The 18154-nt window shown below is 40.0% G+C and overlaps 1 protein-coding gene and 1 pseudogene across 4 annotated transcripts; one reads left to right on the top strand and one right to left on the bottom strand.

Moving 5' to 3' along the window:
* Positions 1-1717: 1717 nt before the first annotated feature.
* DMRTB1 (DMRT like family B with proline rich C-terminal 1) lies at positions 1718-14944 on the bottom strand. 3 transcript variants are annotated; one of them, XM_081010715.1, is made up of 5 exons: positions 14837-14944; positions 10001-11692; positions 7630-7856; positions 5409-5553; positions 1718-3277 (listed from the first exon to the last, which is right to left on the bottom strand). In XM_081010715.1, exons 2-5 carry the CDS (start codon positions 10431-10433, stop codon positions 3174-3176), a joined length of 909 nt encoding a protein of 302 aa, XP_080866841.1. In that variant the 5' UTR covers positions 10434-11692; positions 14837-14944; the 3' UTR covers positions 1718-3173. The 3 variants fall into 3 exon arrangements, with proteins under 3 accessions (XP_080866841.1, XP_080866840.1, XP_080866842.1); XM_081010714.1 differs by lacking the exon at positions 14837-14944 and adding an exon at positions 14456-14559; XM_081010716.1 differs by lacking the exon at positions 14837-14944 and adding an exon at positions 14082-14440.
* On the top strand, positions 14638-17033 carry LOC308479790 (solute carrier family 25 member 3 pseudogene; annotated as a pseudogene). Its single transcript has one exon. The product of its transcript is annotated as a solute carrier family 25 member 3 pseudogene (transcript).
* Positions 17034-18154: the final 1121 nt, after the last annotated feature.

The raw sequence follows: 18154 nt of genomic DNA, 5'->3' as shown, positions 1-18154 counted from the left end.
AAGGAGAAAAAAATAATGGAGACTGCAACAGCAGATTTTTTAAAAATAATTTTTGTAAATAGTTAGGAAACAGTCCTGAAAAACTCCACTGAAATAAGAGTTTTTACTGAACTTTCTTCAGTGGTTCACAGTCTTGAGACTTGGTCATTTAGCATTTTAAACGTCAAAACTAGCACCTTGAATCATGGCTGGAAGCAAAGCAGTAATCAGTGAAGCTAGTAAAGGATTGGCATAATGTGATACAGCTGGCAGTTGCATGTGGAACTAATGGAACCTTTTGGGCATTATTTAATGACGGCTCCATGTAGAACATACTGCAGTACTGTAATCCAATCTCAAATGAACAAGAAATTACTTTTGGCGTGTAATTCAAAGTTGGTAAAAAGCTGTCCTAGCCACCACTGATATCTGATCATCTAAGTGCAGTTTTGAGTCTAGAATGCTCAAACTATGTATACTTTTTTCCTCATTCAAATGCAGATGTATACATATTTAATCATTTAAATGATTAAAACTAACATGATTAATTGACTAAGATTTATTTAAAAGGGTGATAGTCCTATTAATTGGTACGATAAACTAACATTTTAATCTACAATTACAATCTCTTAGCTAACTGATGAAATGAACAATAAATTTCAGGATTTGGGGCTCTTGTAGCACCAATAACTACAAGACTAGGTAAAAAAATAGTTTGCCATACTTATGACAATTGGCTTCTCTCTCTCATACTTTCCTATATAGTGATACCTCAGGTTAAGTACTTAATTTGTTCCGAAACTGTTCTTAACCTGAAGCACCACTTTAGTTAATGGGGCCTCCTGCTGCTGCCGCGCCGCCAGAGCACGATTTCTGTTCTCATCCTGAAGCAAAGTTCTTAACCCGAGGTACTATTTCTGGGTTAGCGGAGTCTGTAACCTGAAGCGTATGTAACCCGAGGTACCACTTTACTTCACAAAAGTCCACTCTCATGGATCCACAAACAAACAAAAAAGAAACATTATTTTATATTTAAATACACTATAGTTATTTAAAATATAGAATATTGACTTGAAAGCCAGAAAATTCAAAAGCTTACGTCTGTAGCACTACAAAAACAAGCAGAACTGCATACATCATTGCAAAGCAATGATCCATGATCTCTTGATCCAACTGCTGTTTGTCTTCAGTGTTATGAATTTCAAATTCAGGGTCAACTTTTAAATATAGTGTTTGATTCAGAACTAAAATACTAGAAGATAATACTCCCATGTTGTAACACGTGTTCACCTAAGTAGTTGTAACACATGCTCACACAAGTAGTCTTGCACAGCTCTCACTCATTTTGGTTGAGTTTGCACACAATAATTTCTTACATGGTGGATTTTGACCTAGTGCACTAGTGCATTATTGTGACCTAGGCCACAATAATTTGTCCATCCTGGCTCATTTGTGATATGAAAGAGTGATTTCAGCCATGCAGTGATATGGCAAAACGCATCCTGACAAAAATGCCTTTGGCTCTGGATGTTGTTCGGTCACCTGAAATAGGAAATTTTTATTAATCCTTCTATTGCTGCTCATTAGGTAAGCCAAGTAGGTATACGTTTGAATTTTCCATTAATTCTTCAACACTGTACTAGTAATTGTATTCAGATAAAAGTAACCTTGTTAATGTTCCCTCCGCCTTTTAAACATTTGAAGTCTGTTTCAGAACAAAAATGTGACATTTCAAAACTTAAGATCAGTATCAATGTTTAATAGATTTAAGCAAAGAAAGTGAAACTAACATTTGTAGCTGGTCTTTTTACAACGGAACACATTAAAGCGGAATGCTGTTCTTCATCCTTATTCTGATTTATTACAAAAATAAATCCTATCAGGTAAGAACTGTGCTCTTTGCAAGGATGCTACTTTTTCCCAAAGTAAAGGCTGAGTAAGTAAAGGCTCTTCCCCACTTCTTGTCTCTGGTTTTGGACTAAGCCATAATTAACATGAAACAGTTATATAAATGACACAATTCAAACGCTGAGCATGAAGAGCTACACTTAGACCCTGCCTGCACTGTATATTTAAAGGCCTTTAAGCAGTCCGAGCTTCCCCCAAAGAATCCTGGGAACTTGTTTGTTAAGGGTGCTTAGAGTTGCTAGGGGACCCCTGTTCTCCTCCCAGAGTAACACTTCTCAGAGTGGTTTAACAGCCAACCTCTCTTCCCAGAGAACTCTGGGAATTGTAGCTCTGGGAGGAGAACGGGGGTCTCCTAATCCCTCACAGCATCATAAACAAAAAAACCAGTTCCCAGGATTCTTTGAGGCAGGCCCTGACTGTTTTTAAGGTGGGATGACGCTGCTTTAAATGTATAGTGCAGATGGGGCCTTAATCATAGTGGTAACTGTTAACTCTGCTATCCCAAATTGATCCCAACTGTTCAGCCATATGAACCACAACTCTATTCATGGTCTGTTATCATTAGCAGGCCCTTGAAACTCAACAGTTATTTCCCTATAAACGTTTCTGTTTAGGGAGAAGGTTCTTCCCATTATGTGTATTGCAGCTCTAATACCTGCTGAAGCATAAAAAAGCGTCTGAGCCATCCCTCTATAGTTCCTCTCCTGAACTTTGAAAGAAATACACAGCTGCAGCACAAGCGTAAGTTAGGGCTGCCAACTTGTCAGAAAAAGAATTAGCCTGATTCTGGGGTTTTAATACCAGCCTGATATGGAAGAATTAGCAAATTAAGCAATGGAGATAATCATTATCGCCTGCTAATATCTACATAGCAAACTCTTGTTAAAGGCTCAGACAGAAGCAGATAACAAAAGCTGGCAAGCCAAGAAATGGCTAGAATATCCACTTTCACAAGCACAGGCTGGTAGGTGGTGTGAAAGTGTGACCAGACATAACTTTATTTGGGGATCGAATGTACCTGAGCACATCTGATCTCCTACAGTTTACATTAATCCTGCATTAACTTCCTGTCCAACTGCATGTCAGAAACAGACTATGAAGATTCCTAAACTTCCACTTTGGCACTAAGGCACCAAGCAGCGGAAATTGCTGTGTGGATAGCACCTGATAGATATGTTGTGAACAATACCAACCCAAATACTGACATGACCAGTCAGTGACGCAAAACATCGCTTTCAGAATGGCACCACTTGAAGTCAACATTTGAACATGACTTCTTGGTGCATTTAGTGCTCAGAATATGAGGAACATTTTCCACTGGCATCTTCCTGAGAAGATGACAGGCTGCGTTCAGATATCACTCCGGAATCCTGGCTATCTGCAGGTGTAGCTGAAATACAGAACAGAAGAACAATCCAGTGATTTCAGGTTCTTTGTATGAATCTGCTCTTTACAAATAATCCAAGGAATTCTCTGTTTGTTTTAATTTCATGTCCATTTTTGATCTTGAATCATACAAATATTTGAAAGACAAATAAGCTTATCACCTCATGTTATTATAGCTTGTATCTTTCTAGTTTGCAGATGGTGGCTTATTAGATCAACTCCCCAAAACTACTGCAAATATACAACTTACTTTATGTAGTCTACAAAGATGCTATTAAATCCTTAAAGTTTCAAACAACTGCCCCCCCAAATTGACAACTCTAAAGAGTTTGAGATTAATTTCCAAGTAGTTTGCCCTCTTGTGGCTACTCAAAAATTAAACATCAGAACTTAAAACTCCAAAAATAATTTTCACGTCCCACATTCATGCTATAGAATGTGAGAAAAGAATGGAAAGATTGTCTCTGTTCCTTTAAAATCTGGGGTGGTATCTGACTCATAACCTGAATAGATTACTGAAATTAATGGATTTGTTAGTCTGGGTCATCTATGAGTATGACTTAGAACTGTCCGTCAATAATATCTGACTTTCTGTAAATCCATTTGGCTAAAGATACGTATGACACAGAGGACTAAATCAGATAAATATACTTGTGAAAGCAAGGGTTGAAGGAGCATTTCACTACTAGCAGAAGTGTGCCTGCCAGACAGCACTATCAGCTAGATCCATTAGAAAAAAGCATCTTGCAAGCAAAGGAGAATACACATATAGTGCTTTTACAAAATGAACTTTGTTCCCATGTTGAAGATAGCAGCTTTTCAAAACATACCTTCTCAGCTTGAGACAAGCTGCTGCTAGGAAGCAAACAATTTTTCAGTTTTCAGGCAACCTAATTATGTACACAAAACAGTATGTGGTGCTTCAGAGTATGTATTTAGGTCACATAGTTGTGAGTGCTTCTCTGCATCAAAAACAAAGCACATGTATAGGGAAAGAGTTTCAAGTCTAGCCTTTTCTTTGATGTGCTAGCTTTTCATACACAGGATTTTAAAAAACAACAACAGGTAGGCATGAACATACAAATAAGAGCTATTTCATGAGTTATTTCAGCATGTTTATACCAGCCATGTTTGTGGCAGAACAGGAAAAGTAGTTCTTCTGAAGGGAAAAGTTAACTCTGTTTGAAACTGTGGAAAATGTTTCTGTATCACGGCTGTGAGCCAGCCAAAGGTTGCCCATAGTATGCTTGATTTTCCCCTACACTGGCTAAAGGCATGAAACCAAGAAAGGTAAATACAATACTTAAGGGTTTTTTTGGTGTGTGGTTTTTCCTTGACCTTACCAAATCTGACAGCAGCTATTAATTTATATTTCCACAATTCAAGATGAAAAGCAAACAGGAGCTAAATATTTTAAGAAGGACCATGCTAAAGAGGGAAGTGCTATAGCTCAGTGGTAAAACACACCCCACACGGGGCAAAAGGTTATAGGTTCAATGCCTAGTGTCTCCTGGTAACGGAAATATTCCTGCCTGAAACCCTGGAGAGCAGCTGCCAGTCAGTACAGAGTACAGGTGACTCTCAACTAATGCAGGAGTTACATTCCAGGGATAGTGCATAAAATTGCATATAAACAAAACACATTGAGTTCAGTGGCAGGTGGGATTGCCAAAGTCTTTTTTTCTATTGCTGTTTAATTGCTTTTTAATGACAGTTTCTTTTAGCTGTTCTTATCCGTAAACTTCCTTGAGTCCCTGTCAGGGAGAAAGGGAGATTATAAATAAATATATAATCATTGTCATCTTTGGGACCCTCCTACCAGGTCTGGCCCAGACGCTCCACTCCTGTCACTATTCATATCAGGTTACCAGCAGGATACTAGTCACATGGCATCCTTTCACACTAGCCAACCTCCATGGGATTCCCCAACAGGCATGTTGGGATGGCGTATTGGCCTCCATATCAGGAGTCTTTCAGGATAACGGATCCTAACCTAACGCCACGCTTACCTCACTGTAGTCATGTGAAAGTTGTGGTCCATACACTTGTCTTAGTTGTTATTTATCCCCTTCCTGTCTGGGTGGACAGCCACAACACACCTGCTATGCAACCAACGGAACCTTTTGAATGCTTACCAGATGTTTCCTTTGTAGCTTCAGCCACAACATTCAGTGGGAGAGGTGGCGGAATGTAGTGAATCCCTGGCAGAAATCCCTGAGGTATAAAAGGTGGCAATGGAGTGTAATAACCTGGACAAAAATCTCCACCTACATCTTGCATCTGCGTGAAGGAAAAGAGACAAAGGTATTTGGTTTCAGTGTGAATACATAAAAGGGCAGAAGGCTAAGACAAAATGTGTTTTATCATCATATAATTCTGAACTGTTTACAAAGATTTATGTGTAGGTTGACCAGGAGCAAAAGAGGTCATTGTGGCTATGCTCTACTTCCAGTGTCAGATATAGGGTGCCATTTGCTAGGAACCAAATGTGGGAAAGGTGTTGTGGCACTCCGGACCTGCTTGCAGGCTTCCATCTGGTTGGCCACTGAAAGAACAGTATGCTGGAGTAGATGGGCCTTTGGCTTTCCTTATGAACTTATGTTCAGGGTCCTGCAGCTTTAATAGTTGTGCAGAAGAAGGAAATTCTACAGCTGTAGCTTGCATTACAAGCTGCTACCGATAAATTACAGGAGCCCTGTCCTTTTTTGCACCTAGCTACCCTATTCCAGGTTGACTGGGGTAATTATGGCAGTTTTCATCATACTGGGAACCCATTTTGCATTTCCATTTCCATACCATTTCCATTTACGGTGTCCTGATCTTCCATTCAAATGCAAAACTGTGAACACGGGCAAAGTTCTCCATGTACATGTGCCCTAACAGGAGCCAGTTGCAATATGTACTAAAAGGGGGGGGGCTAAAACCCCAAGAGAATGATTAGTTCAGTTATCCAGCGGGTTCAATTTCTGATGTGGGTTCCTCTAGCGTAGATACCTTGAAACCACCTTCTGTCAAATTCTGTCCGATTTACTTTCACTTTGAAGAAACAATTATCAGTGTATGGATACACTATATTTTGTGCCAACTAGGAGCTGGGTATTTAAAATGAGGATTATTTCTGAGTGAACAACCAAATATGTACCCCACTGAAAGCAAAGGAGAACACCTGAACTTGGATGCACATATCTGTTGAAAGTAGTGGTTAAATCACATTTAAGGTACTTCACACCTGGCATTTTGTGTGGGATAGTCATGCTTCACTTACTCTTTACAAGACAGCTACACAGCTGTTGCATTGTATTTTTCCTGTTCTACTGTCTTTCCTCAGAAGAACAGACATATACCGAAATGTCTGACTTCATTATGCAATTGATTAATCAGTTTCCATGAGGCATCCTGATGCCTAACAGGCACCTTTTTCAGGAGAACAGAAGAGTAATGCAATCTCTTCTTTTTAGAACAGCAATATTTTCCTGTGGGCATTGATCTATCACAACATATATATGCTATTACCTTTGTGGTGGAAACAATTATATCACTCTACTTTTTTTTTTGTTGATATTTTAATTAGCACTAAAACGCTTTTCTGGCTTTACCTTTTTAAATGAAGTAAAAGCCCCTTTGTCGTCAACACCATTTTAGCAATGTGGTTAATGGCAGTGATCAGGGAGGATTTTTAGTTTTTATTACCACTATAATACCCCTTTGATTAAAAGCAGATAGCCATAAAATACACACTGGCATTAAATATTGATTCAAAACTAAGCAAGCTGCTAAAATGGCACCAGCTACAAAGGCTGTCTTTATTTTTTCATTTAACAAAATTTATAGACTGCTTTATCAGTATAACAAATACATGCTTCTCTTCCAGTAGCTGCTCACATGATTTGGACCTTCTTTTCCACCCACAGCAGCTGTTTCACATCCAGTGATGAGGATGGAACATAGCAGGTCTATACATAGAGTAATAGTGTAGAAAGTCAATTCCAATTGTAGCTTACAGCAGAAAAGCCATGAATGGATGGCACTAGGAGCTGCCTGTCTGGAAGCTCATTCCAATGTGCATCCGGTTTGTACAGTTCCTAATAGTAGCCGATCTGAAACACTCCCAGAGATATTATCTATATTCAAGACCAGGAGTTGGTAAGGTGGAAAACTCAATAAAATTAAAGGGACAAGTTTTGTTTAATCCTGAAATTTACCCCTTTTTTGTTTTGTCTACATACAATTCAAGACTGATGCAACCAGAGGCAAAGGGTTTTCTTTCTTTCTTTCTGCAAGTATATTTCAAGACCTGAGCTCCTGCATTCAAGCAGAGCTTGCATTAAGCAGTACTATGGATAAAACGTCACTTACTGGCATAGAAGCAACACCTCCTGGCCCATGACTGCTAGGAAAGTGCCTGAAACCTGCTTGCAGGGGCAAGACAGAGGCAGGTGAAGGGCCTCTGTAGCCTGATTGGTTGATAGTGAATCCAACAGAAAATGGATGGTAAGGGTACATCCCAGAGTACCCGGGATACACTTTCGGAGGCTCCCTCTCCACAGATTCTGGGCCCACAACAACACATTCTTGAGGCTGGTCTACAGAGAAATAGAATAGTTGAACGGAATAGTGTTATAAACAATATATGTAAGATTTCCATGTATTTTAGCATCTTGAAAATGCTGTGCTTCCACTATTTGAATATTCATGAGTAGGTCCTTTTTAGATGTCCTCCCAACATTGTATGATTGAGATTGTATGAGATGATTATCCAGGACCAGCTCTGTGCAGCTAGGATGCTTAAATTGCCAAAACATGGAGAGAAGGTCATAATTCTCACTGCACTAGGGCAAATTGCCAGGTCTGTGGGAAAGAACCTTACAATTGGGTTGTACCTACATAGCTGGGTTCAGAGGTGTACTTAGGGGCTGGTGAAACAGGCCTTCGCTGGAGGCGCAGGCCCAGGGAGAAGGAATAATCACCCCAGAAATCTTTCTCCAGCTATCTGTGTAAAGTTGTGAATTTAGACAAGAGTGGGGAGCTGAGCTGTAGGAGAAATGGCAAGGCGGTATGAAAGTAGACCACTGTTGTGGTGAGATCAAAAGTGGAACAAGCTTCCCATCCTTGTTGCACCACAGAACAAAGACATGCAAATGTTTTCACCCTTCCTCCAATCCTCACACTAACTCCGGTCACTTCAAGTACTTAGGTAGCATAAAATGCAGCAATTTCTAATGTGGCTATTACGGTAAAGTCAGATTTTTTTCTGGGGGTGGTGCCACCAATACAGCTCCTTGCCAAGGGTGCAAGGGACCCAATTACACCTCTGGCTGGGTTATCTAAATGTTTTTACAGGGATAAATGGCTCCCACCCAGCTGGAGAATGTCCAGAGACACCATTCCTACTCACAGGTTAAAAGATTCTAGACACCATGTAGTATTGAAGCTAAGTTAAACACTACCAGGGCCTCTGAATTTGCAGCACTTGTGGCTGGAAGATTTATCAGTATTTCAAAACAAAACAAAACACAACCTGATGCATTTGAAAACAAGCTCACAGGTTTAATGCTAAGTCTAAATAAAAGAATAACATACAGGCTGTTTTAATAGTGTTTAGTACACTAACAAACCAGTAGATGGCAAACCACAATTAAAGATAGCACAAAATAGAGATAATAGAATTAAACAGCTAGAGAGTATGTTGGAGTCATATTAACCACATATTTTTTAGAACTGAACCAACATGTTCTGAAAATTTAAAACTGAGGAAAATTGCAGAGCTTAAAGACAACATTTTGCAACATATATGTTTTTGATAAATTTGTTTTACTTATAGCTTGTTGATTTAAGTCAGTATTGCTATCAACTTGCTAGATTTAACATTTTCTAAACTCCATGTTGTTACTTTAACCCTTAAATTCAATAATGAGAATGCAGACCAAAAAAATCTAAGTATTGTAAAATAAAATTTAATTTTGCAAAGTTAGATCTTGATTTTCCCCTCCCAAAATTCACTGCAGCTCTAGATATTTGTAAAAGCAGCCACATATGAGCACCACTTTCATTGCAAAAATAATTTTTCATAAGACGACAGTCAAATCCCAGGTTTTCTTTTCTCTTTTATATTTTACACACCCGGTCCTAACAAATGGCAGTAACTTCCCTGTTTATTTGCACTGGCTGTGATATATTCCCCTTGCTAAAGGAGATGCCTGTAAAATACAACAAACTTCATTTTAAGTCCAGACTCTGGGTTAGTCTTGTTGCTCTATTGGCAATTCAGTGCTGCGCAGGGCCTGCTGCAAGCTCATTTCACTCTTAAAACAAAGACCTGCTGCATAGATTTGTGGGGTGGTTTTTCTTTCTTTTCTGCAACAATGAAACATGGTCAAGCAGAATCCAAGACTAAATTCCTGCAGCTACAAAGTCCTCAAGCAGGATATGGAACTGCAAAATAAATAAATAAATCCATACTATCTTTTTCAGGGAAGAATAAATCCCAAATTGCGCCAGTACTAAATCTCAACAACAGAAAACAGAAATTATTGAGGCAGAGCAGGTGGAACATTTGGTGCATATATGCAAAATAAAATAATAATAATAATTTATTTGTACCCCGCCCATCTGGCTGGGCTTCCCCAGCCACTCTGGGCAGCTTCCAACAAAGATTAAAAATACATTAAAATAATGGCTATGAACACATCAGCCTGTTTGAAGCAGAGCTTTGAGCTGGGCCACATACCTAAGTCTATGAAGGTTGGAGAGCTAGGTTTGGGTGGTGTCCTGGCAGTCCTTGTCCTCATAGAGTGGCTAACTGCTGCAGAAGTCCCCTTGGCTCCTTCCTGCACAACAGACCCCTGGGTGTGGGGTTCTGAAAGATTCAGCCTGGAGCACTTTCTGCCGCTACCTGTGGTTGCCACCTGTTCATCGCTGGGACTGTGCTGACCAGGTGGCAACATTTCCCTGAGTGGGGAGTCCGGTCCTTGCCTCTTCAAGGCCTTCTGTGCAGCCATGATCTTCTGGCGTTCAGTAATGAGAGCACATTTTTCACATGGGCACTGCTTCCAGCGGCAGTGGCCTGCGTGGCCCTTCACGGGTACCACAAAGCCGTGGTTCCGGCAGCGTGAGCATTTGGGGGCCCGGAGAGACTGAGCAGCTGCATCTTGCGACTCCATGGCAGGCAACCGTCTGCAGCCCCACCACACCAAGGCAGCAGGTCTGAATCTGCTCTTAAGAGGCTGCAGAGAATAGCTACAATATAGCTAGTAAGCCTGGGCCTGCAGAAGGGGAGGAGTTCGGCTCCAAAAAGAAAAGAAACAATTGGCCAGCCCCCAGTAGAACTCCTGTAGAAGACTTCAACAGAGCAATAGGTGGGTGGGTGGCATTGCATATCCTCAAAAACCTTTGTTTTTTTTAAAATCAAGTGTTCTAAGCTTGCTGACTCCCTTCTCCCTCTGTCAGAAAGGAGGTGGAGCTTTTGGTTTAAGGACTGCAGGCGATTGCTAGCAGAAGATAAGGAACTCAGTCTTCTAGTGGTCCTGCAATAATTTTTCTTAAGAAGCAGGCTGCTCAGTTTTGAGCTTTAACAGGACATGAGAGCGGCAGCATTCACTGAGATAGTGTTGTTTTACTGGCACTGGTTAACTGCATGGCTGAGTGATTCTTGTGCTGGCCCTACCTGGGGCTGCTTAAACTAGTGTTGGCTTTTGGTTAATTAAAAACTGGCCAGCTTCACATGTTTTAAGTTTTATAAGTGGAGAACATGTGGCCCCTCAGATGTTATGGGACAGCATCCTCAGTGCTTTGTTCTTTTTATTATATGAGTTTTCCATATAGTACATTTACAGAAACAAGCAACTTATGTATGTCTTTAGTTATACAACACCTTGTTTTCATAAAATAAATGAAGGGCAACAATAAACTATTGTTTCACCCAAAAATATTATTTCAGCTCTTTTTCCACCCATTTCTGCCAGATTCCTTGGTCAGCTTTTACTCATGGACAATTATGGATAGCTCATTGACGGGCACTAATATGCCTTCTTTAAAAACTCCAAACAGCCACACAAGATATTCAGTATGTTACAAGGCAAGCTATATAACCATCAAGCTAATTGCTGTACACTGTACGGTACTTAATTGTGCAAAAGTCTGATAACAAATTGGGAACCCTGTTCACACAGGGTCATAGCTATACACACATAGAGGCCAATTTAACACTGTTATTTATTTGTTATAAATATTTATATCCCTTTCTTCATTGCAAGCAATTTCAGAGTTACAAGTTAAAAGTATCATGCATCAATATAAAAACAACAACGTTAAAAACAGAAACAGATAAATTATAACCAAAAAGGTCACTTTCACTTAACACATAGAAATCATGGGCAGAGGCAATGGGTGCAATGCTGATCCCCTCTTATGTATGTATATACTGAAAAACAAAATAAATTGGAAATATTTATAAAATCAAAGCATATAAATGACAAAAATATAAAAACTCTGCAGTAACTGAAATATAAGAATAAAAAGAATGTATGAATGACATATAAAACTGCAATTTATAAATGGAAAGCAAGGTTAGAGTTGCAAATAAAAATAATTAACCAAACTGCCAATAATGCATGTATACGTGTTACTACCCCCTAAAATGCATCTTCCTAAACTTCAATCAGTCCAAACCGGTTAAAAGTTTTTCTAAATTGTCAGTCTTATAAAATTAAGGAAATGGCTTCTGGGGACTCAAAGGAAAATTTGAGGTAAAAAAAGAGGGTTTTTTTTTACAATGGTTAATAGTGACGTCTGAGCCTCCCAATGGAACAAGCAAGAACTAACAGAAACAGAATTTTAGTGAAAATAAAAACCTATAAAAACTGCATCTATTTTTTAAAAAATGTCCATTAGCCAAATATCCAGGTCCAAAAAGGCTGGCTTAGAGAAACTGGCCAAGTGCAGCTTCAGAAACTCCCTGATATCTACAAAACTTCATGTACTGTTTATTCAGCTAACCTTTGAAGTGCCTCTGTTCTTTTCATAATTTATATTGTTAAATATGGGTGCCGCTAACCTGAAATGTACAAGAATCCAGGACTTTCCATCGTGAAGGAAACAGACCTGGGAACACATACCGGCTTTAAACCATACCACCACTCCAGGAAAAAGAAGCCGATGTGGATCACGAAGCTGGTTCATTGTCCACAACTCTAATTTTGTGAAAATAGATACTTTCAGAAGTCCTTTCAGAAACTGCTTAGGAGCTATTGTGTCCAACAGTTGCCGAAAGGTCAACTTCTGCTAGAGGGTTCTGCTGTCGAAGAACTTGACCTACACAGCAGTGCCTCCTCCAGGCACTGCCCTCTCTAGCTTTTTGCTACTTCACAGCAGGACAAGCAATCTGCTTTAAAAGCAGACCTTCTCTCAGGCCCTGACATTGTCCCTCTTGGCCATTTTTGTGAAGCTGTAGTTTGCTTGCAAAACATAATAACATGAGGAAATGAAACAGCCACATACTGTAGTTAGTTGCCTAGCATTCTCCTTTTGCATGTAGTGGGGACAACTAATATGCTCATCATTTATCCTTGAAAACATTAAACTTAATGGTGCTTCCAGATAGCACCTTATTACAAGTGGGTCATTAACAGAAAGCAAATGGACAAGAGGTATTCTTTAACTTACTGAAAATTCCATGGAAAGTGTAAAGCCAGATTAAATAGGGGGAAATACAGGCTGTCATTTTTATACCAATGATGTTGTGTGGGTGCTGCAAAAAACTTGTATGCATGAACAACATCAATCCCACAATAAATCCCTGCCTGAGAGCACATTGAAGCTTTGTTTCCTTCATTACAGTTAAAAAATGGGAATTTAAATTTAGCACTATGAATATGAGGTAGAGTCAGAAACAAACATTTATGCAAGTTACTTTGCATTAAAAGGGGAATGAGGGCATATTAGTAGCTCTCAAATATTTAAAGTGCTGTTTTAAAGAAGACAGTGAACAGATGACAGTGAGAGAACGATGAAAGGTAATATTCTAAGCCATAGCCATAGTAGCAGCGGCAATGGCAGCAGCAGAGGTTTGGCCAGAAAATAAAGAAAGCTTTGCCAGGTCTATTTTATCTTTGTCAAAACATATTTTAAGCCTTCTAATACATTCTTACAACAGTGTGGAAAATTCTTAGCACCACTCCCCTGTAGCCGTAGAGCACAGGAAGGCAACCTTCAGTCCTCAGCCTACTTTTATGTGACCCTCAGACTAATTTCCTGTAGGTGAGGGAAAAGTGGGTTTCAGAAAGAGAGCTGGGGAAGAGAAGGGGTGTCCCATACACTTTTGTCTCTGGCCCCACCCATCATTGGTATGTGGTCTCTGACAGATTACACCTGGACACACACTGGAGGGTTAATCTAACTATGAGATGGAAAAATCCAACTAGCTTTATGTACATTACAATCCCCAATAATACATTCAGGTTAAAAAGATCACTATTTTAAACCCTGATTCTCAGAAATCTAATGGCAGGAGACATTTATTTATTTATTTATTTATTTATTTATTTATTTATTTAATCTTGATCAAAGACAATACAAAATGGCTACCATAGGCAGCAAAAAAAAAAAAGACAAATGGTACTTTCTACCAGTGAGTACCATTACAAAACAAGCACTGGTCATGCAGATCTGGCAAACCTTTTCTCAGATAATCCATTCTACCACAAAACACTATCCTGAAATCCCCACTTCTCTGTAACCCTCTTTTATCCTGTAATTCTCTCCCATTATATTTCCCATCTTTTCCCCAGCTTTATTTTCCAATAACAACCTACCTTTTTTCACAATTAACATCCAGTAAGTAATGTTAGTTTTCTAAGTATCCATGCACCTCCTCCTTAGGAGATCATGGTGCCATTTAGTTTATGCTGAGTGACATATAGCCACTAGGACCATGCTGGCTGTCTGTTAGCCAATAACATACAACCACTGTCTACTTTATTTACATCAAACTCAAACCTTTAGCAGTTAAAAGTTAAGGCTTAACATATTTTGGGGAATCCCATGTTGTCTTATTTCTCCCAAAGGTGTTAGGAAGAAATGAATGAGTGAACAACCAGCCTCTGGTTATTTAAATATGGAAGACGAATGTATTTTTACATCTGTTACTTTTAGCCTCAAGCAAACTCTTCTACATTGTAAATCTTACTATTAAAGAGAGTCTAATCCTCAGGGCAACATAACCAGTGGCCATCCTCTTTTATGTATTTAAAACCTGCTTCCATGGTGCTAGGCATGTTTTGGCCCACTGAGGCCTTGTAGCTTTCAGCAAAGCCACGTGTGGAGTAGGCTAGAGTGTATGCAGTGCACTGTCTGCACCCACTGGGAGGGCCGATCTTTCCTTTGGAGGCCGAGTCTCTATGGTTAGAAGAACCCTGGGATTCGTGGCAGTTGGGAAAGTAGCCATTAATCTGCTCCTGGCCCTTCTCCCTTGCGCTGAATATGGCTTGTCCTTCTGCAGACCAGGGAAAATGCAGTTCCTGGAAGGAGGAGACTAGCAGCACCAAGTTCACCACCTCCCAGAACATACCTTGGCTGTGGAGTGCAGCTGCCTATACTTCCTGGAGAACGGGTATCGACAGCAAACCCATCAGCAACCTGGAGGAAATGGGAATGGAGGCCTCTAGGTCTTGCATATACCCCCACCCCAAGCTCTGGTCTCGACTCTGGACAGTTGCTTGCCCCACTTCCTGGAGCTCTCAGGGAAACAGCAGCGGCAGCCCTGCACCCCCACTTTTGTGCAAGGCCTCAGGCGGCTACAGGGCCATGGATGCAGTGGCCTCCCTGAACAGCAGTCCACTCTCTCTGTGCAAACATCGGCGCTGCCTGTCGGCAGCAGCTGCAACCAAAAAAGCGGCCCCTCCTCCACCTCCACCAGAGGAAGAGTATAGCTGTGAGTATGGGTCAACGACTTACCTCATACTGTGCTCCCTGGGTGGCGTGGTGAGCTGTGGCGCAACCCACACAGCAGTATGCCCGCTGGACGTGGTGAAGTGCCGCATGCAAGTGGAACCTACGCGCTATCGGGGACTTTTTCAGGGGCTTAGTCTCACTGTGCAAGAGGAGGGAATGCGTGGTCTGATCAAGGGGTGGGCTCCAACAGCCATAGGCTACTCCATGCAAGGACTTGCCAAGTTTGGCCTCTACGAGTACTTCAAGATATATTACTCTGACTTGTTGGGTCCCGAACAAGCTTATCTGTGGCGTACCAGCGTTTACCTCGCTGCTTCAGCCAGTGCTGAGTTCTTTGCTGACATTGCTTTGTCCCCAATGGAAGCTGCCAAGGTACGAATTCAGACCCAGCATGGCTTTGCCAACACACTGCGGGAGGCAGCTCCCAAGATGTACATTGAAGAAGGGCTGTGGGCTTTCTACAAGGGGGTGGCTCCACTCTGGATGCGGCAGATCCCTTACACCATGATGAAGTTTTCCTGCTTTGAAAGAACTGTAGAGGCTCTCTACAAATACGTCATGCCCAAACCACGGGATCAGTGCACCAAAATGGAACAACTTGGAGTCACATTTGTTGGTGGATATATTGCTGGAGTCTTTTGTGCTATAGTCTCACACCCAGCTGATTCTGTGATATCTGTGCTCAATAAAGAAAAGGGCAGCACTGCTGTAGGCGTCCTCAAGAAATTGGGCATGAAAGGCATCTGGAAAGGGCTATTTACCCGCATCTTAATGATTGGCACCCTCACTGCCCTGCAGTGGTTCATCTATGACTCAGTTAAGGTTTATCTCAAGCTACCCCGGCCCCCACCACCTGAGATGCCTGCCTCTTTGAAAAAGAAACTCTCTGAAAAATAGATCCACACTGTGAGGCTATACTGCTATGTTTCAAGGGTGTCATATGTCTTCGTTCTATAGGAATTTCTACTCTACTAATATGTGGTTATGAGTAGACTGTAGAAATCCATCACACACTTATTCTGAATCTAAAACTAAGCTGCACAGTGCTTCAACAACGTATTAAGTAAGCTACTTAAAATAACTACTTACTGCATGCAACACATGATTTTGCATAATATTTTCACATATTTTATTTTGCTATTAATTGCGTTCAAAATTACATATTGCATAATTTGGTATATAGTTTTTATAGGCTGTTAAATATTTTAAGGTTAACATAACCAGCTAATAGCAACTGCTAGATGAGCTGATTGTTTTAATACTGTTGTCATGCTCTGAAGATTATTGTCATTTGTCAAGTTGTTAGTATTCACTATCAGATGGCACCCTGATTATAATGTAGCACATTGTAGATCCCCATGTACATCAGTTGTTTGAGACAGCATCAAACATACATACTTTAAAAAGTAGTACTCAAAAAGTTAGTGAGGTTGTTTTAGAGAATACTTTTGAAGATCATAGATTTTGGTGAGAGAGCCTGTTTATGCATGCAGAAGGGCAGGGCATTTTATTTGATAGGCCTTGCCCTATGCCTCACCACAAACCTCATTGAGAGTATCCTGGGCTTAAAAAATGATGAGCATCACACATGTTGGTAGTATTATATTGATTCAGATACCACAGTATGGAAAGGAAGTCCTCTATGCTTGGGACGACTTGGCTGAAAGTTGAATTTATATGTTCCTTTAATCCGTATGTTGCACTTTCCCTAATATGTATAGTTCATTGTCCTGCAATTTCATGTGGACACTTAGTGTTCACATACTAAATAAAGTTATTGTAGTTATTGAGAAAATAAAAGGCCTTCTTTGGGACAGTGTTTGCTAAAGCTTTATTTATTTATTTATTTATTTATTTATACTGCTTTTTCCAATTAAAGTTTAGTGATCCAACACAGCCCCTGCCCTAAGGCTTAGAATCTAAAATACACAACACAAGAAGGTACAAAAGAAAAAAGCCAACTCAGGCAGGAATTCTTTAACGCTACTAACGTATACATTCCTGCTATGGCTATGCTGATATCATTCCATAAACCTCCCGAAGTGGAGAGCAATTTTTTGGGAGATTTCCAAATGTTAACTTACGCTATCTTTGAAGCTACCAAAAAAATTCAAATTCTGTTCTGCTCTGTTTCTTACTTGTATTGATAAAAATTAAAAAGAACCATTTTGGATTCAGAATGTTATCAATAGCTTCTAATTAGATCCCAATCAGATTTTTTCTTTGGCACCATATTTATAACTGGACAGCCCTTTCACATATGAAAGATACCAGTATTACAAAATCATCACATTCCATTTCCCAGACTTGTTCACTTTGTTTAGACACACACACACACGCCCCATACCCCTTTTTATTATAAAATACTGTATCTGAGAATATTGAAATAATAAGGTGATAATTTATTTGCATTTCCACTCATTAAAAAAAAAAAAAGCAGAATCCACTTGTGTTATACTTTCTAGTTGTTCTAAATTAAGGTGCCAGTAATCTGGTATTAAAGATTTGGAAATGCTTTAATTTATATTTTGCACATTGGTAACTTTTGCATCTAATTGTGAGGGAAAAAACCTCATCAAAAAAGAATTTGTATTAATTGACATAGGAGTTGGCATTAGGCCCACAGAATTTTACACACTATTCAGTATCATTCAGGAAACGATTTAAAACTGATGTATGCTCTGCCCAGTTTAACCTCACTACAGTACTGTGGTAATGCAACGCCATATTGCACCTAGTTCTCAACTGAGGTAGTAATTGGAGGTGGGAACTCACATGACAGAACATTCTTCCAATACAAAACCCCCCTCCAGCCCTGCAAACAGATTTCTTATCTCGAAATCCATTATTATATGGGGAGATTGGTTTTTGTATGGGTATACATTTGTATACATACAAGGGTACTCCCCCTGCATTCCCAAGGGTAACAACCCAG

The sequence above is a fragment of the Podarcis pityusensis genome (genome assembly GCF_964106645.2).
Source record: "Podarcis pityusensis genome assembly, chromosome: 6".
Lineage (NCBI taxonomy): Eukaryota > Metazoa > Chordata > Lepidosauria > Squamata > Lacertidae > Podarcis > Podarcis pityusensis.
Note: the sequence above shows the minus strand (reverse complement) of the source record. Positions and strands in the feature narration are given on the sequence as shown.

What these genes read in the sequence shown, in the direction of transcription:
- DMRTB1 (XM_081010715.1), bottom strand. Translation starts at nt 10,433, where the DNA reads ATGGAGTCGCAAGATGCAGCTGCTCAGTCTCTCCGGGCCCCCAAATGC. An exon ending in TCCAACCTTCATAGACTTAG is followed by an intron (nt 7,857 to 10,000) that starts GTATGTGGCCCA and finishes ATTTCTCTGTAG; the next exon opens with ACCAGCCTCAAGAATGTGTT. An exon ending in GAGGTGTTGCTTCTATGCCA is followed by an intron (nt 5,554 to 7,629) that starts GTAAGTGACGTT and finishes TCCTTCACGCAG; the next exon opens with ATGCAAGATGTAGGTGGAGA.